The sequence below is a fragment of the Cucumis melo genome, chromosome 11, assembly GCF_025177605.1.
Source record: "Cucumis melo cultivar AY chromosome 11, USDA_Cmelo_AY_1.0, whole genome shotgun sequence".
NCBI lineage: Eukaryota > Viridiplantae > Streptophyta > Magnoliopsida > Cucurbitales > Cucurbitaceae > Cucumis > Cucumis melo.
In genome coordinates, this window is record NC_066867.1 from 25083346 (window position 1) to 25107379 (window position 24034).

Consider the following 24034-nt stretch of genomic DNA (forward strand, 5'->3'; position numbering starts at 1 on the left):
TGACAAACAAAGATTTAAAACAAAATGAACAGAATCAGTAATATATAATTGAACTCATCACTGGCAATATGAAGAACAAATGAATGCATAATCGACTGAAAATAAGAACAAACATGAAAAGATCAAATCAGAACCACCACCACAATCCTCATCATAGGCACGTCATACCTTTGGTGCACACCGATAACCACTGCCATGCTCCCATGCCCCTACTCGAGTTCCTTTCCTCGATTTAGTGTAGAATCAATGAGAACATACCCCTTCGGTTAAACAAAAAAAGTGCAGTAAACTGGTTATACGATCGGCAAGAGTGGGGAGCGGCAATGGTTTGTTCGATGGACGAAATGGTATGAAAAAATGGAGAGAGGATGAGAAGCGTTTCGGAGGTCACGCACTTTCGTGGCAACCGATCAACGAAACGAAAAATAGAGAGGATGAGAAGCGTTTCGGAGGTCACGGACGTTCGTCGCAACCGATCAACGAAACGCAAAATAGAGAGGGTGAGAGGCGTTTCGGGGAGATTAGGGTAAAATAATGGAACACAAACAGATCGTTTCGGGTAGAGGATAAGAGGATCAAAGGCGTTTCGGAGGTCACGAATCGGTGAAATATAGCACACTTTCTCAACAAAATGGAGATAATCGAAGATAGGTAAAATCAACTTGAAGAGGAAGAGGAAGGGAGAAGAGATAGGTAAAATGGAGATAATCGAAGATAATGCGACGAAAAGGGAACGGAAAACACAGGGAAATCGACGGAAATCAGCCGGAAAATAATAGGGTTAACAGAGGCAGTCGACAGCTGAAGTGTAGGATAAAATAGGGGATATGGGGATTAGGGTTTTCCTAATCCCCTTTTGGCATAATACTTGGGCCAAACAAGGTTTGGCCCAAATTTCTTTTCCTTTTCCCCCCATACCCGAGGCCCAAACACACCCTAAATGTTTAAAATTCAACCCAATTACCTACTCCTGTAACAATAATTTCCAATTATTTACATTTTCATTTTGATGCGTGTTAGTTCATATTTATTATCTCAGTACTCCGTGTAAACTCTATGAAAGAATCTCTTTTATAATAATTACGAATTGAACTAAACTAAAATGTTTGGAAGAAAAAAAAGCATAACACGTGTCGAGTCAAAATGGCAATGCAGGTGGTAGTGATCTATTGGAAGAGTTAGAAAATTTTTATTTGTCTTTTGCCAAACAATAACACAAGCACGTGCGTATCATGTGGGGGGTTTCTTTGGATCCCACCAACCCACCCAATGGAAAATTCTACCAACCAACCGCCAAAAAGCGGGTCGCCGTCGCACCAGGAACGACCATACAAGCGTTCGCTTTACGCCGCGGGGTCCCATAAAAAATTAACAGAATAAAATAATCGTTTTTTAATTCCATAAAAATAATCACCTATTATCCGACGTGGCTTTCTTGCCTCGGTTCCCGTGACCATCACCGGCGATACGCCGCCGAATCGCCACCTACTACATCAATAGTAACGCCATCGAGCTATTAAAATATTAACAAAATGCCGCAGACTTTTTGAAAATCTTTCATTTCGCTTCCGTTTCTCCGCTAGGGTTTTTGCATTTTGGACCTTCTCCTTTTTCGTTTTTTATTCTTTTGTCGCCATTTCTTCTTCGATCCATCATCGAAGCAGCTAGACAATCATGGCTTTCTCATCCTCCTTTGCTCGATCTACCGTTTCCTCTTCTCTGATCGAGGCTTCTCGTTCCGACTTTTCGCCGTCTGATTGCCGGAAGGTCGGTTTTCTTTTACCGACCGTTACCTTTTTTCATTGGTTCTGTTTAAAGATGGACTGATAGTGATAAATTGCATTGTGAAAAATGGAAACTGGTCTAGTCGTGGTCCACTTCTTGATGATTCTAGTTGTATTTAATATCGAGTTATAGTTGTGTTTTTATGACTGGATCTTTAGGTTGATTGGATTGGAGTTTAATTTATTGTTTCTCATTTTTCTTGTGCGCGTTGTGTTTGTTGGCTATATCTGCAGGCTTCATTCGTCGGGAGCTCTTTAAAGCTTCAATCTGGTGTTTTCGGAACTACTGTCTCGAGTGGGGTGTCTTCTTTACAGTTGAGGTGAAGCTCGGCCTTCATCGAATGTGTTCTTCAAATACTGTTTTAAACTTCTAAGTACCATCCATCCGAATGGATTGCGTATGTTTTCGTATTGAATGGTCTGATTTCCTTGCTAATTTACTTTGGGAATGTTGAAACGTGGATGGCAGGTCATCTAGTAATCGAACTGTCCAACCCATCAAAGCTACGGCCACTGAGGCGCCTCCAGCGATTCAAAGTACTTTTTTCTTTTTTTCCGTTTTATTTTCCCCTCCAAGAAACATTGATGTGTTTCTGAATAATTGATTATTGTTCTCTTTTTGCCCCTTTCTGTGGAATGTTCAGAAACTCCGAGCAGTGGGAAGACCAAGATTGGAATCAATGGTAAGATCTTTCAGCACATTTGGTGTAACTTTTTTTTATTTGTAGGGCTAGGAGTTTATTGTGTTGTGGTTCTTAATCCTTGTCTTAAGTCTAGAAAGCTCTCTGGAGACTGAACAGTAACTATGTGAGGAGACGATTCACAATGTATATAAATGATACTGTCAATATATTATGTTGTCACTTACTGACAGATAACGTAAATGGAGAAATAGACAAAGAAGAATAATAAGCTTAGTGAACAAGGTTTCTGTGTATGAGAATAAATCGAAAAGTACTGGAATGTGAAAAACAGAAACTATTGATTTCATTGAAGTGCTTGATTAAGCGAGGTTACATGTGTGCTGAAGAAGCCTGATTGACCTCTTTCAAAACTAGGGTTCAACTAATGTAATTCAATTTTTATAAGTTTTCTTTAATTGTTTCATCATGTCGAGAAGTCTTCCATGCTCCAGGTTCACAGAGTGACTATTCATCATTTTCGGGAAAGGTGTCTATTATTGTTACTTTTATGTAATTTGATTCTGAAAGATCATCTTATTGCTTTAGTTATCTAGATTTTTCTTCCCATATTGGAATACTTGTTTCCCCTCATTTATAAATATAGTTCTTTTGCTTGTTCCTTTCCATTAATGTTCATAAGACAAATAGAAACTTTTGTGATGGCTCACCATACAGGCTTTGGTCGAATTGGAAGACTGGTATTGCGAGTTGCAACCTCCAGAGATGATATCGATGTTGTAGCAGTTAATGATCCATTTGTTGATGCCAAGTACATGGTATGCATAAGTTTAGCCAATCATCCATTTGAGCTCAAAGTATTTAGTATGCATGTTTAGTTAATGATCTATTTGGATTCTCTTATCCAGGCTTACATGTTCAAATACGATTCTAGTCATGGTGTTTTCAACGGAACCATCAAGGTTCTCAATGATTCTACCTTGGAAATTAATGGGAAGCAGATCAAAGTTGTAGGCAAAAGGTAGTAACTGAACATTTGCTTCTCTAAAATATTTTAAAATTTTAAATTAGTGCAGCGAGTAGTTTAACCTGTAAAATTCTTATGATGTCGTTTTGTATGCTTTTGGTTGATTCTATGATAACTAAATTCTTTTAGAAACTGATTCTTGTACTTCATACTCAGGGACCCTGCAGATATCCCATGGGGTGATTATGGGGCTGAATACGTCGTTGAGTCCTCTGGAGTTTTCACTACAAAAGAGAAGGCTTCAGCACATTTGAAGGTTGCTGATGATTGTTGATACATCAAATTACCTCCTTTTTTTAGTTTCTTGCTTTTCCCTTCTGTTTTGATGTCTTTTATAGTCATCAATTTTATAACTTTACACTGTAGGGTGGTGCTAAGAAAGTTGTAATCTCAGCTCCATCAGCTGATGCACCTATGTTTGTAGTTGGTGTTAATGAAAAAACTTACAAGCCGGCAATGGATATTGTTTCCAACGCAAGTTGTACTACCAATTGTCTTGCACCTCTTGCAAAGGTATGCATGAAACCCATGAATGTGTTGAGTATTTCGGACTTGGACTGTGTTTCTTGGATTCATATTCAGTGTGGATTTTATATCAGACATTTGTATAATTTTCACTCCATCTAAAGTTAATACAGGGGTATAGTTTTCTGTGCTAGTCTAATACTGTCTGCTTGACTCAAATGTGTGCTATGTGATATTCATGTAGGTTGTTCATGAGGAATTTGGCATTGTTGAAGGTCTAATGACTACAGTGCATGCAACAACAGGTCTTTCATTCTCTCACTCTCTCGCTCTCTCAACTTATTTCATCTTTGCCAATTGTATTCATTTCTCATTTGTTTTCTCAGCCACACAAAAGACTGTTGATGGCCCTTCAATGAAGGATTGGAGAGGTGGCCGTGGTGCTGCGCAAAATATAATTCCTAGCTCTACTGGTGCGGCCAAGGTATGCAGCCTAGAAAACCAATAGATCTATATGGTTTTTTAATCAATTGAAAAGGACAAAGTCTTTCTTTTTTAAAATTTTTAATAACTGCAGGCTGTTGGGAAAGTTCTGCCAGAGCTAAATGGAAAGCTTACTGGAATGGCCTTCCGTGTGCCAACACCTAATGTATCTGTTGTGGACTTAACTTGCCGACTTGAAAAGAGTGCTTCTTATGAAGATGTAAAGGCAGCAGTAAAGTATGTCTTGCACCCCACCACCGTGCCTTTTTCGTTAAGCTTTTCCCTATACAACTTAGTTTATCATAGGCTTGATAAATAATAACCATTTGGTAACTTTTTCAATACTTTCTATAGGTATGCATCCGAAGGTCCATTGAAAGGCATTCTTGGATATACCGATGAGGATGTTGTCTCTACTGATTTTCTTGGTGACTCGAGGTACAACATTTTCCAGCATATCTTATTTAACTTATGTAGATACGATACCATGTGTGGAAAGTAGAATAAATAATTTATTAAACGTAGTTAGTAACAAGCTTGAATTATCGATGTCGATGGAAATCTCAGGAAAATTTATGGAAGTTGATAAAAATTGTTATAATTAGTCGATGAAACTTTGATTCTGGCTTAATTAAACCATAATTGACCATTTTTCATCGATTCTATAATGTATGACAACATTTAGATATATGTCGTAAATGTTTGTGTAACTTTCGATGTAGAGCATAAGTTTTAAAAATGAAATGGGAAAATAATTACAAAATAATAAAAGTTTAGGAATAGTTTGATGTAAAATGAAGTGAAAATGAAAATTTTGGATGGTAAAGGAAAAAAACTCACATCAATTTATTTTAAGGTGAAATGGTGTGAAAATTTAGTGGAAAAAGTTCAAAATGAGGTTAAAAATAAATAATAGAATCTTTCTGTGGGTGTTTTTTTCCCAAATTCAATTTCTTTAGGAATCAAAGTTTTGGACTGAATAAAACTGGAAATTGAGAAAAAGTAGCACATTGAGAAAGCTTGATCCTTTGTCAAAAATGATATTGGTGTGTGAAACTATATAATTGTGTTTAATCATGACCATGAAATTGAAAAACTTGAACCGAGCTAAGGTATCTAATTAAAAAGAAAACCCAATCTTTTCTTAAAATTTTGAGTTTGAGATTTATCAAAATTTCGTTGAAAATGGGAGAAAACAAAATAAAATATTTTGAGGAATCTATAAAATGCGTTGAAATGGTGCCTATTGAAGCCATAGACTTTGATGGAAGTCTTCGACCATGGTTGGTAATTGAGTTTTTTATTGGGTCTGAATAACATGATTTAATTGTCGTAGGTCAAGTATTTTTGATGCAAAGGCTGGAATAGGTCTTGGTACCTCATTCATGAAGCTGGTGACTTGGTACGACAATGAATGGGGATACAGGTACACTCTCTCCCCCTCAACTTCGCACATCTTCGCACGTTTTCACATTTTTGATCTCTAATGTATTATGATGCTTCTTCAATTAAAACAATCTTGTCGATGGCTCGTGAACAACTGTTGTTCGTCTTTGCAGCACCCGAGTACTGGACCTTATCGAGCACATGGCAATGGTGTCAGCCTTAAACTAAACGACATTCTTGTCATCGGCACAAAGCCCAGCAGTTGGTTGTGATTTTGATCGTAAGTAGTTGATTTAAGTGAGAGGTAGGTGTCTTATTATTTCTTTTATCTTTCTTGGAATGGAATCATTCGGTTGCGTATGTGGAACAGTAGAGTTAGGATCTTAGAGTTTGAAATAAGGAAAAATTCAATGATATGTAAGAGAGTTCACTCTTCCAGTTTAACATATCTGGAAGTGGACCTTGCGGATTCAATACAATTACTGTTGTGGAGGAACCTTTCTTTCCATTGTTTGTCTTCTATGTGCATTTCATTATTTCGTTCACTTGGATTGATTAATTGTAGGTGAATATCATTGAAAACCAACCTTTATTTCAAAGATATTCTTTTACTTTAAAAATTGCAATGTTACCATCAACCTTTTTCGTAATCATCACTACGAGAGTTTGAATGATTTAGAATGTTAGGATGAATATTGGAGGGCTTGAAACGGTGTGGTGGTGACTACCTCCATATCATTAAAGCTTTAATCTTTGTATGAAATGATTATGGAAGATTGATATTGCAACTTTTGGGAGAGCTATTTTTTATAACATGAGATTATTGTGAGAGATTTATGGGGACAAATGAGAACCACATTTTTCATCAGGAGGCAACAGTATTAAACAAAGTCTCATCAGATTGGTTAGTCTTTGTCCTTTGGATCTTTCATCTAAACTGGATTTGTGATTCAATTAGTGGGATTTTCTTAGGGGGGCCCACACACGTCACATTCCATCATATTTTTAATAAGCAAAAAGTTTCAGTTGGTGAATTAGGTTCAACAACTCCTCTATATCATTATAAAAGTTAAAACAAGAGAAATTGCTTTAAAATATACAAGTGCTTTTCCTTAGCTAATATAACTCTTAATTTTTTAAAGGGCAGTGGAGCGAACTATCATCTTCTTGATTGTGACTAATAATAAATAGTATGCGTTTCCATTTATTATCGTCTACTATATTTCTATTGTGAAGTCGGGTATTTAGTATTTTCTATTATTCTGACTATTTTCCTTCCCAATTAAAATATTTTTACATACTATTGTAACCTGTATTAAAATAATACTACGAACTATTATAACCCTATAATAACCAACCAACTAAGCATCCATTCCCAACCATTTCTTATAAGATTCAATTCAATTTTTATGAAATTTTATAGCTTGTGATATTCTCTTTTCTTTTAACCCATCATTTGGATTCTAGAAATTTGAAGAAATAATTTTCAATGATTTTAGATTTGAGAAATGATTTTAAAATATTTATTTTGTTCGGACGAGAAATATTTAAAATAAATGTAATTAAATTTTATATTTGGATGGTAATTAAAAAGAAAAACAAAGTTAAGAATTTACTAATAGAGTTAATTGAAAATTAGAAAATGATAGAAGTCTATTATATAAATTTCTTTTAAAAATTCTGTAAAATTTTGCATAATCTAACCATTTTGGTAGAAGAAAAGTTTTAAGTAAAAACAGAATTTAAAGTAATTTTAGATTTTAAAACATTCTCTCCCATGATAACAAATAATAGAATTAATAGATCATGATAGATAGCAATGACATTTTACTAGCAGTTTTACCATTTCAAGTAATTACCCTGTAAAATTTATCAACTCTGTACGAGTCTCATTGTAACTTTGATTTTATACAACTTTTAGAAGACAATTATTTTATCGCATGCATATTTCATACGTTTATGTAAAACTTGAAAAGAAAAGGATTTAGTCGTCTGTTTTTAGAAAACAGAGAACAAGAAATATAGTAATTATCAGTGAATACAGATTCGGTATTTATTAAAAACAACAAGAACAAATAAAAAATGATAATCAAACATATAATTAAAAAAAGAAAACGTAACATAAAGTTAATTTAATGGGGACAGAATGTAATGATATAAAACACAAACTTCCGAAAATGTAACAAGTTCAACCTTGGTTTTACCCCAACAATGCTCCAACAATTGAAATAAAATACTTAATCTTTATATATATATATATATATATATATATATATATATATATATATATATAATTAAATTCTATCCCCAAAACACCTCTATTACCAGATTTCCCTCAATACAATAAAACATCAATGACCAAACAATCTTCAAAAAGACTTAAAAACAATCATCAAATACCATAGTTGAGAAAAGAAAGAAAAAAGCATCAAAGATTATGATGTACTTATAGGAAAGCACGTACGATCCTACAAAGCAATTCCCAAAACCAAGTATTTCAATATTATTCAAACCAACCTTTAACTGTACCCAACACTCATTCAAAATGCATGTCAAATCACCCCTTCCCTTAAATAATCCAACCCTTTCCATGCCATTGTTTACTGAATCCACTTTTCTCTTATTATATTCATCACATCCATCTTAGTCTTTCCCTTCTTTATAGTGTTCTCTTTGGTTTTAAGAAACAGAAAATCCCTTCCCTTTTAACTAGAATCTTAGATGAGTTCGGCATAAAAATGGCAGATAATCCTACAACAGATTCCTTCAGAACAGAGCTTCTGTCCCCGGAGGGTGTGGCAGCTGGAACAGATGGAATGGTGAGGAAGGTGCCCTCGTGGCGACTCAATATGGATGAATTTCGGTTGCCTACTACAAACAAGAGGTCTCAACATGGCATTGTTTATTACTGGAAGTCATGGAGTAAGCTTTCCAAATGCATCTTCTTACCAATTCTAGTTCTTGAATAAAGTAGTTCTTGTGCATTGTTCCTTCAGTTAGCTTTAGAGAAACTTTCGAGTTTTTGTGGTGAAACTAAGGAGCAATTTTATCCTTTATCGTAGACAGGCAGAGAAAGGTTGCTAAGTATTACGAAAGGCAGGAAAGTCTTCTCAAAGGATTTAATGAAGTTGATTCCTACAATGAACTGGGTATCCTGCCTGGAACTTTAACTGAGGTTTGTCTCTTTTTCTTTCTTTAACATTCTCTCACCTTCTTCTCAGACATTCACCTAATTTCTAATACATCAGGATGAAAAGAAGCAAGAAGCAAATGGTGAGAGACAGGCAATATATATATCCAACGTAGCAAACATGTTGATCTTCACCGCAAAAGTTTATGCTTCGGTTGAGAGCAGATCACTAGCAGTTATAGCTTCAACACTAGACTCCCTGTTGGATCTTTTATCAGGGTTCATATTATGGTTTACAGCTAATGCTATGCGAAAGCCAAATCAGTACCGTTATCCTATCGGCAAAAATCGAATGCAACCAGTGGCAAGTCATGGCTATTAACAAAACTTAGCTACTCGTCATGGCTATTAACAAAACTTAGCTATTCAATTAGTCATAATAGTCTGTTGAATGAAGAATTAGAAGGCTGGTCTAAGAAAATGAAGGATTGTTCAAATGGAGAAACACCTAATATCTTTCAAGATTAAAAGCAAAGATTTCGTACAAATAAAGAACAAGTTCACCAGCAGAAAAAAAAAGTCTGAGTCATGTTAGTACACAAATAGAAGAAAGCACAATAGCATGGACTAACCTTTCAAATTTATGCCAGGGAATTGTGGTGTTTGCATCAGTCATGGCAACTCTTGGAATACAAATATTGCTTGAATCAGCCCGAGAACTTATTTCAGAGGTAAACAAGTTTGTTTATCAGTTGATACAAAAGAGGACACCAATAATTTTTCCATACCGTACCATCTATGAATTGTTGCAGGTTCAACCAGATAGAGATCCAGATAAAGTCAAATGGATGGTTGGAATAATGGCAGCCGTGACAGTAGTGAAATTTTGCCTTACAATATACTGTCGTAGATTCGCAAATGAAATCATCAGAGCCTATGCCCAAGATCATTTCTTTGATGTAATTACCAATTCAATTGGTCTTGCGACTGCCCTTTTGGCCATCAAATTCTACTGGTGGCTTGATCCCCTTGGGGCTATCCTAGTAAGTTGTCCACACACAGTATTCATATATGTTTCTACTCACCAAACATATTTCAACACTAATAACATCTACATCTGCATTTGCATATTATGTATAGATAGCATTGTACACTATCAGTAACTGGTCGAAGACGGTGATGGAAAATGTATGGTCACTAATAGGGAGGACAGCGCCACCAGATTACTTGGCCAAGCTAACATATCTAGTATGGAATCATCACGAGGAAATCAAACATATAGATACAGTGAGAGCGTATACCTTTGGATGCAACTATTTTGTGGAGGTGGACATAGTGTTGCCTGGTGAAACGTCTCTAAGTCAAGCGCATGATATTGGGGAAACACTTCAAGACAAACTTGAACAGCTTGATGAGGTTGATCGAGCTTTTGTTCATGTGGACTTTGAGTTCACTCATAAGCCAGAGCACAAGTCTAAAGCTTCATAGAATGGCGAATGGTGAATATGTATGCTGCATGAATTCCTGAAAGAGAGTGGTTAGAATTGTGGTTATCTGACTATTGAATTGTTTGTATTATACATATGCTGTACACAATTTTCAGCTTTCCAATAAAATGGATCAGCACTACAATGATTAACATTGCACTGAAAGTCTTGCAAAATTGGTGACAAGTTAATTCCATCCCTGTCCTATGACAAAAATTGACCGGACATCCTGCAGAAACTTGCGGCAACAAAATATCATCCTTGGTTGTGGATCCAAAACCCAAAAAACATCCAAGAAAACTTTTATCATTTCAAATGGAGAAGCATTTCGGTGTCTGACAAGATTAGGAGAATTAATACAATAACAGTAACAAAAATAACTACGCTAAAAACAAGCATCAACTCTAGATGATCATAAGCCAGACAACACCCCGAGTCAGTATCTATATAACTGGAGGTCCAGAGGACTCTTAAACGGTCCATTAAACAATCATGGAAGCAGCATCTTTCTTGGGGGGAAACACTACATTCTTGTTTCCAGGAAATGCATTACGAGAGATGTCTACCAGCGCCTTGAAACTGTAAGGTTCGTGCATTGAGAGCTCTGATAATACTTTTCTATTTAGTTGAACGTTCTCCTTCATCAGCCCATGCATAAAATTGCCATAATTCACCTAAAATGTTAGGGAAGGAGACAAAAGAAACATTAGTATCTCTCTACACGGCAAATTGCCCAAATATATAGATGTAAATATTTTAGTGACTTGGTAAAGAATTCAATGTTGATTGGAAATAAGAGGCAGTTCGCACTTCACACTGATGTAGAACATGAGAATCCTACACCAATAATAGAACACAATCATACAGTAATTATTTGACCTAAAGCAGGTTTTACTCCTCCCATCCCAAAACCAAACCATTCAAGCTAAAAGTGCTAACATTCATGAATCATGTGAAACGTATGCAGCTTATCTAGGCAGGTCAAGTTGGCATAAAATTATAGAGATGAATTGTAGAAGAAATGAAAGCTAAAATTAAAGGATGTGAGAATATCAAAAGTGAAAATTAAAAAATTGATGTGAGGATATCAAAAGATCAGAAGCTAAAAATGATCTAAGTTCTTTTGGGGGTAGGAAACTGAACTTCATTTCAAAATAAATAAATAAAACAAAATACAAAGACAAGCAAAAAGGAAAAGAAATATTAGAAAGAACCAAAAAAGTGAGAGAAAGAAAAATCAAACCAACGTAACAAGTACAAAAAAGCCTATTAAACAATATCCACAAGGAGACATTAAAAGTAACCTCCTACTTTCTGATACGAACCATCCGGACATCAAATAATTAATTATACTTATTTAAATTTTTTTAAGTAATTTTCTTATTTTCTGTAACATATTAAATCAGGGTATCTTTTGCCATTTTACCTGGGTTCATGATGTGGCACACATTAGGGTTTGGGAGGCTATAGAGCCTAACCATTAAGTTCTAATGTACAGAACAATTTTTGGATTTGGGATTGCAGATTTGGGAATGATATTTTCCTTGGTGCTAATAACGGAGATTTATCACCATCCTTTTTTAAATTCTTGATCTAGAGTCGCATGTTTGAGCATTCAGGTAAGATTGATCAACTTGCCCATGGAGTGTTCAAACCTTGAGTAAGGGAGTAATTCTCCTTACCTCATGGTCTTCGATCACAAGGTAACCTTTTTTAACTCTCCTTGTAGTTGGATTGAATCGATTTGGGGGGTTTTAGAATTTGTTATTAGGGGTTCAAATAAACAAAGGGTGGTTCATAATTTTTCAAATTTCTAAGGTTTTCATATCACTTCCTCATTCGATCTTTCCACCTTTCTAAAAGCCATGATATTGCTTTTAATCCAGATAACCCAAATAACAACAAAAAATAACCTGCCACAATAGTACAATACTTGGCCTCTCTCACGAAAAAGGTAAAAAAGACCACACCCTCAATAATGGAGAACCAATCTCTCATCCACGCCAATTGTAAGCCAAACAAGCTCAACCACCTATTCTAGATCAACACCCCACAAACGGAGGTGAAGGTCCTCCTTTGCATGCAAATGATGGGCCATTGCAAATGCAATACAAAGGAAGAATGACATGTATCGCAATCTAGAGTGTTCATCCTACCAAGTAAAACTTGCCCAAAAAAAATAGCCTACTTTGGTATTTAACTCAACCAAATAGCAGCGAAAACTTATGCAATCCAGGGTAGCGAAGAGACAAATAGAACGTGAAAATGGGATTTACAGGATAAACCTTTTGAAGGATCAAGAGACCACAACCTAGAATTCTCTCCTAAAAACATTTGTGTTGATCTTGTAGAAGGGAAAAATCAAAGAACCGCCACCACATCAACAACCTCTGTATCAGAAAGAGAGAGGAGGATTGAATCCCAAGGAAATGACAAGGCATCAAAAAGAGAATGATGCTTTTTTGAGACAGGTGATATAAATGAGGAAACAACTCTCAAAAGGATTGTCACAAACTCAACAATCTTCTCAAAAGTAAACTTCCATCTTCCCAAACAAAGTATCTAATACACCGAGAGGAAAGGGAATCCATGAGCAGCAGATTTTCAAAGGTTCTTACCAAGTCCCTTAAAAGTTAGAATGAATGCTTTCCACACACCTTAGAAGGGTGTGGGCCATCTTTGGCACAATAACTTTGTACTATGCTCCATGAAGAATAACCACAACCATCTAGCAAGTAGCACCTCATTAGCAAGTAGCACCCCATTACGTAACCTTAGGCTCCCCTTTTTTCCAAAAGTAACTTTCAAATCTTTCCCAACAAAGCATCTAATACATCGAGAGAAAAAAGGGAATCCATGTGCACTAGATTTCAAAACGTTTTTACTAGGTCCCTGAGAATCGATTCTTGCCACCCACCTTAGAAGGTTGTGGCCCATTTTTGCTCACTATAACTTTGTACAATGCTCCATAAAGAGCAATCACAAACACTTACCTAGCAGCACTTCGTCATGTCAAGATCCCATTTTTAATCCTCCAATTCCACTAGCTTCACCACCAACTCCCACTTAATGAAATGAATCTTTTCCCTTACCCTCATTGACCCCTCCCCACAAGAAGTTCCTAAACATTCTATCTTATTCACTATAATCAAAATTATGAACAAAGATGGGAAATAGTTGAAATCCCACTCCCCATCCCTGATCCTATTTGTTTTCTTTTTTTTCCCGTCTCAGTGTTAGTACCTTTTACAGGAAAACAAAATAAAACAAGAAAAGAAAGGACGAACTAAACCAAATTAAGAAATTCAAAACAAAAAGTAATTCTATGGACACAATGATGCATTGTGGTCACATAAATAGTTATGGTAGTCTAATAAGGAACATTCAAAGAAAATAGCCATACCCCATGAAGGCGTGTGCCAGCATTGATGCGTTGTATCCAAAGAGAGCGCATGTCCCGTTTCTTGTTCCGACGATCCCTGTATGAATATTGGAGAGCCTTCTCCACTCGCTCTCTGGCAATCCTTATGCAATTCTTGGCCCTGCCTCTAAAACCCTTGGCTAGCTTAAATATCTTGTCCTTGTTCATCTTTCTTCTTTGCTATGATCTAAAACTACAGAATCATCATAATTATTAATTGATAATCATAGATGAATATTTGATGATCCAATCAAAACATCATTACAACTATAAAGTCAAAAACCAAAAATACTCAACAGCACAACTTCCGATCTTTCAGATATTTGGTTGAGTTTTGATGCCAAGAGAAGTTTTTGTTCGATTGAACACTGCACTTTCATTTACGAGGAATAAAAGGCATAGAAAAATACAATCTATGTTCTATACTATATTATATATATAACTGGCTATAAGCGGAGAGATTTTAGGTCTCCTTTATGCCCTCGTCCTTTTAAAATAGGATTATTTTACCCTAAGCATTTTCTATAACTTTTTAAATCAAGTACATGGAGCAGAGAGTGTACCGCGGCTCTTACTTCCAATAGATTCAAATTACCACTGGTGGCAAAATTTCGGTAGTCTGTTGATTTGAAAGAGAGCATTTCGATTATCAAAAAACGATTCATTGTCTACTTTACAACTATAATCTACAATTACAAATATGGCTGAGGTGTTGTTCAATCAATCAAAATAACTCCTATGAGCTAGGATTAAAAGAGAATTCAATGATACCATAGATTACTTTGCCTGATTGTAGATAAATAAAGAAGAAGGAAAATGGTGGGACGTTTAATTGTCGAGGAGATGAGACAGTTTTCAGCAGAGACCAGAGAGATAAGCAGATGATGAACTCCTCAATTAAAAGATATATGCAATAAAGCAAAAGGAAGATGCTATAACACGACGGTTTGAAAAGTTGTAATTTGAGTTTCTCAAGTGAGAAGAAAGATAAAGATAGGAAATGGGAGAATAGTAGTAAACGAAAGAGTAAAAAATCACCGCAAACCTGCTAGAATAGAGGTTTAGGCGAAGGAAAGGCGGCGGTAGAACTGAACGGAAGAGAAGCGGCGGCGCGGCTGAGCTGTAGAAAGGGAACGGGAGACGGCGTGAAATGAAGAAGTAGAAGAAGAAGAAGAAGAAGGGGGAGCACGTGAGAGCAAGGGAAACAAGAAGGAATTAGGGATTTCCATTTTTCTATTTGGAATGCTAAAAAGGAGTTTATGTTTTCATTTCTTTTTTTCTCAACCCTTTTTAATAAAAGGAAGAAAGAAATGGTTAAAGGTTACCATTCTATCGATTTTGAGAGGGTAATTGATAGAATTTGACTCGTTGGATGTGGTTATTCTCCTAAATAACTATGATTATCGACCTTTCTATATTATCCTTAGAGTTTGTGATTTTAGAGACATCACTCATTCACACATTTTAGCGACTTTTTAATCAGAAATATATTAGATGAACAACAAATCGCATCTCATCTTCATGTTCTTTATTCTCAATAATAATAAACTTCACACACATTTATTTATCTTCAAAAGTAGTGTGTATATTATATATATCTCAATTCTAATAATTGATTAAATAAGAGATGTTTTTAATATCATTAGTGGAATAACTTTTATTTGTTGTCCTGCTAAAAACATTTATCTAATACAACTTTTATTTTATTGAGGTAAAAAGTATAGAGAGGGTTGGTTTTTTGCACAACAAGATTAGAACAAACACTAAGATTAAAAGTTCAAAAACATATTATATAATTTTGAAATGTATCACAATGGCTATAGCTCAATTGGTAGAGCACCTCGTTTACACACGCGCCAATGTTTTTCAGAGAAGTACATCATGTAATAAAAAAAAATATCATATAGATACAAACTTGAATGTAAAGGATTAATATTTTGTGTGAAGACACAATAATTCATTATAATGAAAAAAATGTTAAATAATTAATAAAGAAAATACCTCAAAAAATTTTAGTTGGAGTTCAACAATATGACATGTATTAATCTATCAATCGAATTACATAAATTAATCGTTGAAAAACTTTAATAATTGACAAAGCAAACATAACTCAACCAACAAAAAAAAACTTTATTATCAATTTCCACCGCTACATATAATGTCTAAAAAAAAAAAAGAAAAACACATAACAGGATTATTATATCATCTACAAGGTTTAAAAGCAGCAGTAAAATTGCAATTTAACCTATTTTAAGTTATCAAAGGATAAGATTGGGTTTGGAATTAGATGTCATCTAAATTCCCGCTCAAGACTTGAAGAGGAAGGGATCGTTGCGTTGCGCCTGGCCTCATCATCGACAAACGCGGAAGCATGCTGCACCTTCAATCCCGCTTGATAAAGTCTCTTTCAATTTCTTCTTCACCGGCCGCCTCCACAATCCAAGAAATTGCTACTGCCTGCCCCAAAGGTCGGTCTACGATTTATATCCCTCACATTCCAGCTGAAAAATGAATGTCGATTATCCCAATTCGTTTATGTTTGTTACTCTCGTGTTTGCCGAGCGTTTTAGCTTCTGGGTGTATCAAAATCCATGTTTATCGATTTATTCTGCAGCTTTTCATGTTAACTACGCTTTTTTGAGGGGTACTGGAATTAAGTAGTTATGAGGATTGAAATATGGTAATGTTGATTTTGGTTAGTGATGGGTTTTGTTCTGTTCTATTGTGTTGGATTTGGGTTTTGTAGGTTTGGCTAAGGTTGTGCTGAAGAAGGGGAAGGCACAGCTTTTCAAAGATGGGAGCCCAATGGTGTACAGTGGAGCTGTTGATAGAATAATTGGAAGGCCACCACCAAAAACTGGAGATGTTGTTCTGGTAGCTGATGGGACTGAAAAACCTATAGGATGGGGTCTGTATAATTCAGTTTCTATGTTCTCTGTTAGATTAATGCAGTTGGAAGAAGAGGCAGCTAGGTATTCAACTGACCAATGCTTGAACTCTGTGATGAAGATCACCACCTTCTTTGTGTAAATTTCCAATTTATATGCAATGCAGTGACCCTTCCTGCACATTAAATGTTGAGAAGATGATTGAAACAAGGATACATACTGCTAGAGAATTACGAAAGAACTTGGGACTTCCGTCAGCTAGTACTAATGCTTATCGTCTTGTTAATAGTGAAGGAGACAGGTATCGACCTCAAGTACTATCTCCACGTCTTATACATTATGCATTCCATATCTGCAATAGGGTCACCATGCATCGATTTCCTTCTTTAAACACGCTTGGAAAATCATTGCCAACTGATCCATCTAACTGTTTGTTTCTATGTGAGTACGAGTTCTGAGGGAGTGTGAGGCTCTTAGACCATACTTTCTTTCTACCAATTATAAAAGTAAAAGCTCCCCAATGCCTAAACCTCATGTCTCTCATGTTTGGTCCTGAATCTTATTTATTTGTGTACCGAAACCAATAGTTAGTAGCTTTATCCAAAATGTGTTACTATCATTATTTTTGTTTTATTTTATTTTATTTATTTATTTTGTGCAGATTGTCAGGACTAATTATCGATGTCTTTGGAGATTTAGCAGTGGTAGCATCATCTGCTGCTTGGGTGGAGAAGTACAAAGCTGAAATAGAGGATTGTGTCCGTGGAATTGAAGAAATCAACCATGTGAAATGGAGACCATCGGTGGACATTCTGAAAGAAGAAGGTATAGATGTGTCTGAATTAAAGGAGACAGGTCCGTCTACTTGTCCTGAAAGAACAAAGGTAGAAAATCACTGCAACATTTGTATTTCTTCTAGAAATATTCTTAAATATCATTTTATGTGGCAAATGTAAATGAATTCATTCTTTAATTATGCACTTGCATCAGACATTGCTCTATGTGAACAAAACTAAGTAGCTCAATTCCATGATTGTAAATGGCTCTCATGTGTCATGAATAATGAATCATGTTTTGACGCATGATGTAACACAAATAAAAAATTTCGTTCTTCACCACAATTCCCTGCAAGTGGATATATGTCATGTTTATGGTAACTAAATGTTAAAAATGTCGACTCCTTTTGATGAGTAAACTGATCTTATATGCTTTGATAGTCATCAATTTGAAACTAATGGGCAGGAGTTTGCTTATATCAATAAGCCTTATGCATATCTGATATCCCCACTATAATATGTTCTAGCTTGTGGTAATTCCTTTCCTGGTAACGAGAGATGCAATGAGGGTATCATGTTAATGTAGAAGATACTTCTGAAGTTATATAATACTGATACAATCAAGTTTCCACCAAATCACATGAGATATTAAACATGCCTTACTTTGATAGGTGAAGGAGAATGGCATTTTTTATACCATCTCACTTGAAGGCCAGAAAACAGGTTTTTATGCTGATCAGCGTGAAAATCGTCATTTTATCTCAACAATTTCGGAGGGTCAGAAAGTTCTTGATCTCTGCTGCTACAGTGGTGGGTTTTCTCTAAATGCATTACGTGGTGGAGCAATTAATGTCACCGGTAAACATTTCTTTCTTGGGTATCTTTGTCCTTTATTAGAGCTTTTAGACCATATAAAGGATAATATATTGTGGCAAAGGGCAGTAAATCCTGTTTGTGTGTGGCATGCAATCTGAAAATAGAACTATAAGAACAATAAATTCAGAGAAAATAGAGTTATATTTCATATTTTCAAGTATGTGATTTTAGCAGATTTGGAATTTAGATCTCAATTTAAACAACTTTTCAAGATGTGTTTTATAATATATTTAATAAAAAAATTCTGTCCTAAAAAATATATTTGTAAACCTATTCAGAATTTTCACTTTCAGGGATCTCAAGCCTGGTACAATGTTGCTATAAACATCTCATAAGTTCACTAATTATCAGGTATTGATTCATCATTGCCTGCTCTGGAGCTAGCAAAAGAAAATGTGGTCCTTAATAGCATGGATCCGGAAAGAATATCATTTCTGAAAGCGGATGCCACAGCATTTATGAAGGATGCCCTATCTAGGAATGAATCTTGGGATATAGTCATTTTGGATCCTCCTAAACTAGCACCACGGAAAAAGGTATCATGCATTTGATTATTTGCTCTGTTGATAATTTTGTTCTTAATTCTTTGACTCCCATGATCTTACAAGTTAGAACCATGTGATATTGGTGCTGAACAAAGGTTCTTAAATCTTCGATTCTATTAACTCTTACAAGTTGGAATCACGTGAAATCCTAAACTATTTGGTATTTGTGGATTTAAAAATATTAGAAATTGGAGGATTTTTAAGGTGATATAATTTTTTAGTCCTCGTTATTTCATACGTAGACGTCCTTGGTGGGATTGGTATCTCAGCTCGTCTTTCATAAATGGGCAAGTGAAAGGCTTAGTGCTTATGAACTAAGAGTTCAATTGGACTTGGTATTTGTTTGGGAACAGAAATCAAAAGGACATATTTTGGTTAATGTGTAGATATTTTCTTTCAAGTTTTGTTGATTTTGTTTCACGAATGTAACCTGTTTTTTTAGCATTATTTTCATATAAAATTACGAATTTAAAGAGTGGTCTGATTTCAGTATAAACATTTTAGTCTTTACAAGTCTGGCTCAATCATAATTCTTGAAAATAGTTTTGATTCTTAATAAAAGGAATTAAGCAGGTTAAAAAAATTTCTCTTTGCACTCCTATTTGGGTTGAACTTTTAAGGTACTTACAAACACTATAGTTCACTGATATTTATGAGCTCTGATCGCAGGGTTGTTTACGCCTTCAAGTTCATTGATATTTATTCAATCGCCTGCCAGACGTAACATTTGATTGTTGGTACCATTCCACTAACTATAGTTTAGTAGGTTTTGCAAACTGCATCAGGAATGTACAGGAATTTAAATTCATTGGCAATGCAACTCACAAGAAAAGGTGGTTTTCTCATGACTTGTTCGTGTTCTGGAGCAATGACACAAAGTGGGATGTTCTTGCAAATACTTCAGGCAAGTCTAGTTCCACATTATTACGTGGTTATTTTATAGTTTCTTCCCATCATCTTGACTTAAAACAATACGTCAAGCAATACAAAGATTGTAGTTTGCAACTATGAGTCATTTAGGATAATATCATTCAGATCACTGAGAAAGGAAAACAACAGTTCCAATAGAATATATTCAGCATGTTTAAAGGAAACTAAACTGGTTTGTACTTGTTCCTTCTTTTAAACAGGGTGCAGCATCAATGGCCAAAAAGAAGATTACGGTTCTACGACCAGCAGGAGCAGCATGTGATCACCCAATCGACCCTAGTTACCCAGAGGGTGCTTATCTTTCAAACATTCTTCTACGAGTGCTATGAACTTTAGAGCTCTCTGCCCCCAACTTATTGCAGTTGTAAAAGTAGTTATTGATCAGAATTTAGAAAGGGACAAACTATTAACATAATGAGATACTGCATTTGAAGTTACACTATAATCTGATACTCACACCACCACATTTCATATAAAAAGGAAAACAGAAGTTCATTACAACAAATCTGTCCAACATCCTGCTCTTTCCTTTGTTTTTTTATATGATCACATCAAAATAATATTACAAATAAAATTACAACAAACCGTGTTCTAGCAGCTCCTGCTTCAGTGCCCACTAGGGTTTCTATTCCATGACAGGTATGATGGGTCCCCAAGTCGCCTGAAATCGTTAGGAAATGACATTAGAATTTATGTCATCGGAAAATACACGTTAATGCTTCAGTTTTTCCTTCACTGAACTGAGAAAAAAATGAATCAATTGAAAACTCCCTCATCCTGAATTATCTTGTATGTCATGGATCAATTATTGCAGTGTAACATACCATCTGATTGGGAAGGGTTATTTTGTCGATGTACCCCCCAATAATTATTTTCTAAAAAACATGGCAAGAAATAAAGTTATAAAACCACAATTAAAACGCAGGAGAAAAGCATCACATTAAGATTCTTCGAGACTATCAAGTATAAAACACCATGAAAAAACCAGATCAGACACATCCCAAATTATTGAAACCATGAATAAAATGAGATAATATTCATGGAGTTCGAGTCAAGCGAGGTTTCTGGTAAAATTACCTTGGCTTAACAAGATAGACGACTGTGAAAGCCATTGCCAAAAAGAAGCATAACCCACCAACAGTAAGATAAGCAATGCCAAGAAAGTCATTCTTCCCACCAAGCCAGCTAGTTGTAGAAAGCACAAGCTTTTTCTTGCCATTAAAACTGTAAGTGTTGTAATTGTTCTCCAAAACCACATCAATTACATCATTTTTCTCAAGGTCGACCTCTATCTTTCCATATAACTTTCTGAACGTGGGGAGAGCAGCCGTTCGCATCCACACAATAAGGTCCTCTTGTTGACTCAACTGTAATTCATCATACAAAACACATGGTCAGGCAACTAGTCTGATCAACTTTGTTTCTTTCAAGTTTGCAACAGTTGTAGACTGAGTTCTAATGTCAAGAACAAAGCGCCATAGCTCATAAATATGAAAAGGTTTAAGATATTGGTTTTGACTTACTGGCACTTTTTCATTAAGGGATTTGCCTCCTGTAAAATTGCCTTTCTGAAAGTTCTTGGGAAATACATTCTTGCCGAATTTGTGTTCCCTGTCACTCTTCCATGAGATACCGACCTTATTAACAGCGACTTGCTTTTTATTAAGGGTGAAGTTGTAGGTATCATTAAACAAACTCCATGCTATCAAACCACATGGAACAACTGGCTGCCCATTCCAGTTGTCTTCAGGTTTGCAAGAGCTTGTATCACGCTCGCTGCCAGGATCTCTCAATTGCTTATCACTACGGCTCTGCACGTATCTGATTCGCACGGCATCATGAAAATATTTGAGAATGAAACACCACCAAGTAAGAGATTCAATCCATTTACAGCATGAGAATAAGAAAAACAGCAGAGGAGGTTCCAAACATATCAAGACCAACATGAACTATCTAATTAACCACATGATAAAACATAAAATAGGACGATGTACCTGCGGTGATTCTGATAGAAATTGTCAAGCTGGTAATAGACATATATTGGTTGCTTCATACGTTTTGGCACCTATACAAAAATAGATTGAAAAACACATGTTATTGTACTGACTTCGAAAGGATCCTGATTCCAATATTTTTCACAAGTAATTATTCAATCAACTTCCAGACACCATAAGCTACTTTTAAAGCCTTTTGTAAGAATCAATTAGTGAAATTGCAACGCTGCCACAATCTTACAGTGATGTTTCTGCGGCAAATTTTATTTGCAGTGCCCTGAATGAATCCGACCTTATCGTTTCTAAACCTTTCTGGTATACACTCAGTTTCATAGCGATCGATTATTTCAACAACCTAACAAAGAGGAAAAGAATCTGAATTCAGTTGAAGAACAAACTTGCCATGGGGAAAACAAACCAGAAAAGCAACAAGAAAAGTATTATTGTTTGAACATACATCTCTGGAAGCAAACAAGGATGCAACTCCAATGGGAACAAAGATAATGCTAACTAACATGAATGCGGAAATCACCTGCAAGAGGAGAGATTCCAATTTTGATCCTTAGTTTTGATAACAATAAAGATAAAAAGAGATTAAATTTTAAAATAAGAACAACAAAAAAGCCTACCCATCTTGGTGTGAGAATAGGTTTACACGCTGGAAGCTCCTGCTGGGTAAACCTCGAATCTGGAAAAGAATTTCATAAATGGAAGACATTCAATTCAGACCAAACGTGAAGAAGCATGTGAAGCGAACAAAATGAAGAAACATGAAATTTGTTGAAGCACAAACCTAATCAATCCATCAGTTCCATAAATTTCATAAACTTAATCTAAATTACAAGCATACAGACACAAATGTTCATAATCCTTAATAATTAACTATAAGATCCATAGATCAGCGTCGACCAACGCTCGTAAAGTAAGAACCCTAAACATCTAAAATCAGTCAACCAGACCACAGAGAAGGAAAGAAGAAACCAATAGGAGGAAGATCAAAACATGAAACAAAATCAAAAAAACAAAAAGAAAAAAGTAAGTTAAATGCCGTTCCAAAAAAAGAAACTCACAAAAATCAAATAAAAGGAAACAAAAACTCACATTTGGGTCGTTTCGAATTCCTTCTATTAGATGATGCATCGTTCGAGCTAGACGCGGTATTCGAACTCATAATAACTGGATTTCCTTTTGGGTGTGTAAAAGCTTTGAAACCCTTAATCGGAAGGAAACCCAGTTAAATAAGGAGGAAAACAAAGATGGGTTCCGCGTCAAAACTGAATCAAAGTCTCGGAGATTTCAGAGAAATGGGAAAGAAGCAAAAAAAAAAAAAAAAAAAAGAAAAAAAGAAAAAGAAAGAAAGAAAGAAAAAAAACAGATCAAACGATGGCTATTATGAAAAAGGATTAAACAATAATAGGAGGCTGAGTCTTTGAACAACTTCTCATTGTTTGACTTTTCAAGAAGAAAATCGAGAAAGTGATTTGTTTAATCGAAATCCTGAAAATTAAAACAATGAATTTTGTGTCTGTGTAAGACGGCAAAGACAAAGCAAAACCCTTTCTTTTCTCTCTCCTCTCCTTCTAGAATCAGAGAGAGGGGAGAAGGAAGGAAGAAAGGATTTAGGAAAAGGAAGAGGAAGAAAAAAAGATATGGAGAGAAATTGAAGAAGAAAAATGGAAGGAAGGAAATGGAGAAACCCAAAAACAGAAAAACGTTTTTGAACAATGGAAGAATGAAAATCAAAATCAAAATCAAAATCAAAATCAAAATCAAAATCAAAAAGAAAAAAAAAAAAGAAAAAAACATACAAATGGTGTTAAACTAAAACTACCCTAAATTAAACTCTAAACAAATTCTATAATTCAATTCTCTCCTCTCTTTAATTTTAAGGGTGGGTGTTTAATTAATTTTAATTTTAATTTTGTATTTAATTAAACTTTTTAAACCATCCCCCTCCCTTCATTCACTTTTTTTCTCTCTCCTTTTTTCCCTCTTTTAAAATCATTTTTGTTTCTTTTCCTTTTTTAAGAAAAATAAAATAAAATTTAACAATACCCATTCTAAAAATTTGAACCCCAGGTTATGTATTATCTAAGGAATAATTATATGGATTTTTGGGACTTGTTGCAAAAATAGAGTGGTCTTTAATAATTTTGTAAAAAATGGTTCTAAACATATTTATAGAACTTGGAAATGTCTCC

At 35.2% G+C, this 24034-nt stretch overlaps 5 protein-coding genes across 13 annotated transcripts; 3 read left to right on the plus strand and 2 right to left on the minus strand.

Moving 5' to 3' along the window:
- Positions 1 to 1408: 1408 nt before the first annotated feature.
- Positions 1409 to 6294, plus strand: LOC103496285 (glyceraldehyde-3-phosphate dehydrogenase GAPCP2, chloroplastic-like). The gene is made up of 14 exons (XM_008458077.3): positions 1409 to 1767; positions 2019 to 2104; positions 2254 to 2321; positions 2429 to 2467; positions 3143 to 3243; positions 3334 to 3446; positions 3609 to 3708; positions 3819 to 3965; positions 4162 to 4222; positions 4304 to 4401; positions 4495 to 4637; positions 4755 to 4838; positions 5737 to 5826; positions 5960 to 6294. The coding sequence occupies exons 1-14, from the start codon at positions 1675 to 1677 to the stop codon at positions 6012 to 6014; spliced, it is 1278 nt and encodes a 425-aa protein (XP_008456299.1). The 5' UTR covers positions 1409 to 1674; the 3' UTR covers positions 6015 to 6294.
- A 2230-nt stretch (positions 6295 to 8524) lies between these two features.
- LOC103496284 (metal tolerance protein 9-like) lies at positions 8525 to 10562 on the plus strand. The gene is made up of 6 exons (XM_008458076.3): positions 8525 to 8708; positions 8849 to 8961; positions 9035 to 9280; positions 9567 to 9647; positions 9729 to 9959; positions 10057 to 10562. Exons 1-6 carry the CDS (start codon positions 8525 to 8527, stop codon positions 10402 to 10404), a joined length of 1203 nt encoding a protein of 400 aa, XP_008456298.2. The 3' UTR covers positions 10405 to 10562.
- A 127-nt stretch (positions 10563 to 10689) lies between these two features.
- Positions 10690 to 15111, minus strand: LOC103496283 (uncharacterized). 5 transcript variants are annotated; one of them, XM_017046471.2, is made up of 4 exons: positions 14870 to 15111; positions 14388 to 14443; positions 13807 to 14017; positions 10690 to 11077 (listed from the first exon to the last, which is right to left on the minus strand). In XM_017046471.2, the coding sequence occupies exons 3-4, from the start codon at positions 13990 to 13992 to the stop codon at positions 10886 to 10888; spliced, it is 378 nt and encodes a 125-aa protein (XP_016901960.1). In that variant the 5' UTR covers positions 13993 to 14017; positions 14388 to 14443; positions 14870 to 15111; the 3' UTR covers positions 10690 to 10885. The 5 variants fall into 5 exon arrangements, with proteins under 5 accessions (XP_016901960.1, XP_008456295.1, XP_008456292.1 ...); XM_008458073.3 differs by lacking the exon at positions 14388 to 14443 and having other exon boundaries at positions 13807 to 14011; XM_008458070.3 differs by lacking the exon at positions 14388 to 14443 and having other exon boundaries at positions 14870 to 15102.
- A 966-nt stretch (positions 15112 to 16077) lies between these two features.
- LOC103496280 (uncharacterized) lies at positions 16078 to 20344 on the plus strand. 5 transcript variants are annotated; one of them, XR_007815482.1, is made up of 8 exons: positions 16080 to 16292; positions 16571 to 16796; positions 16879 to 17013; positions 17374 to 17596; positions 18160 to 18346; positions 18716 to 18900; positions 19695 to 19813; positions 20040 to 20276. XR_007815482.1 is itself a non-coding variant. In XM_008458065.3 (8 exons), the coding sequence occupies exons 1-8, from the start codon at positions 16196 to 16198 to the stop codon at positions 20166 to 20168; spliced, it is 1320 nt and encodes a 439-aa protein (XP_008456287.2). In that variant the 5' UTR covers positions 16087 to 16195; the 3' UTR covers positions 20169 to 20344. The 5 variants fall into 5 exon arrangements, 4 of the variants coding, with proteins under 4 accessions (XP_008456290.2, XP_008456288.2, XP_008456289.2 ...); XM_008458065.3 differs by having other exon boundaries at positions 16087 to 16292; positions 19676 to 19813; positions 20040 to 20344; XM_008458066.3 differs by lacking the exon at positions 20040 to 20276 and having other exon boundaries at positions 16079 to 16292; positions 19579 to 19817.
- LOC103496281 (ALA-interacting subunit 3-like) lies at positions 20287 to 23660 on the minus strand. Its single transcript, XM_008458069.3, has 8 exons — positions 22935 to 23660; positions 22463 to 22521; positions 22291 to 22365; positions 22075 to 22188; positions 21834 to 21904; positions 21363 to 21660; positions 20917 to 21206; positions 20287 to 20500 (listed from the first exon to the last, which is right to left on the minus strand). Exons 1-8 carry the CDS (start codon positions 23002 to 23004, stop codon positions 20446 to 20448), a joined length of 1032 nt encoding a protein of 343 aa, XP_008456291.1. The 5' UTR covers positions 23005 to 23660; the 3' UTR covers positions 20287 to 20445.
- Positions 23661 to 24034: the final 374 nt, after the last annotated feature.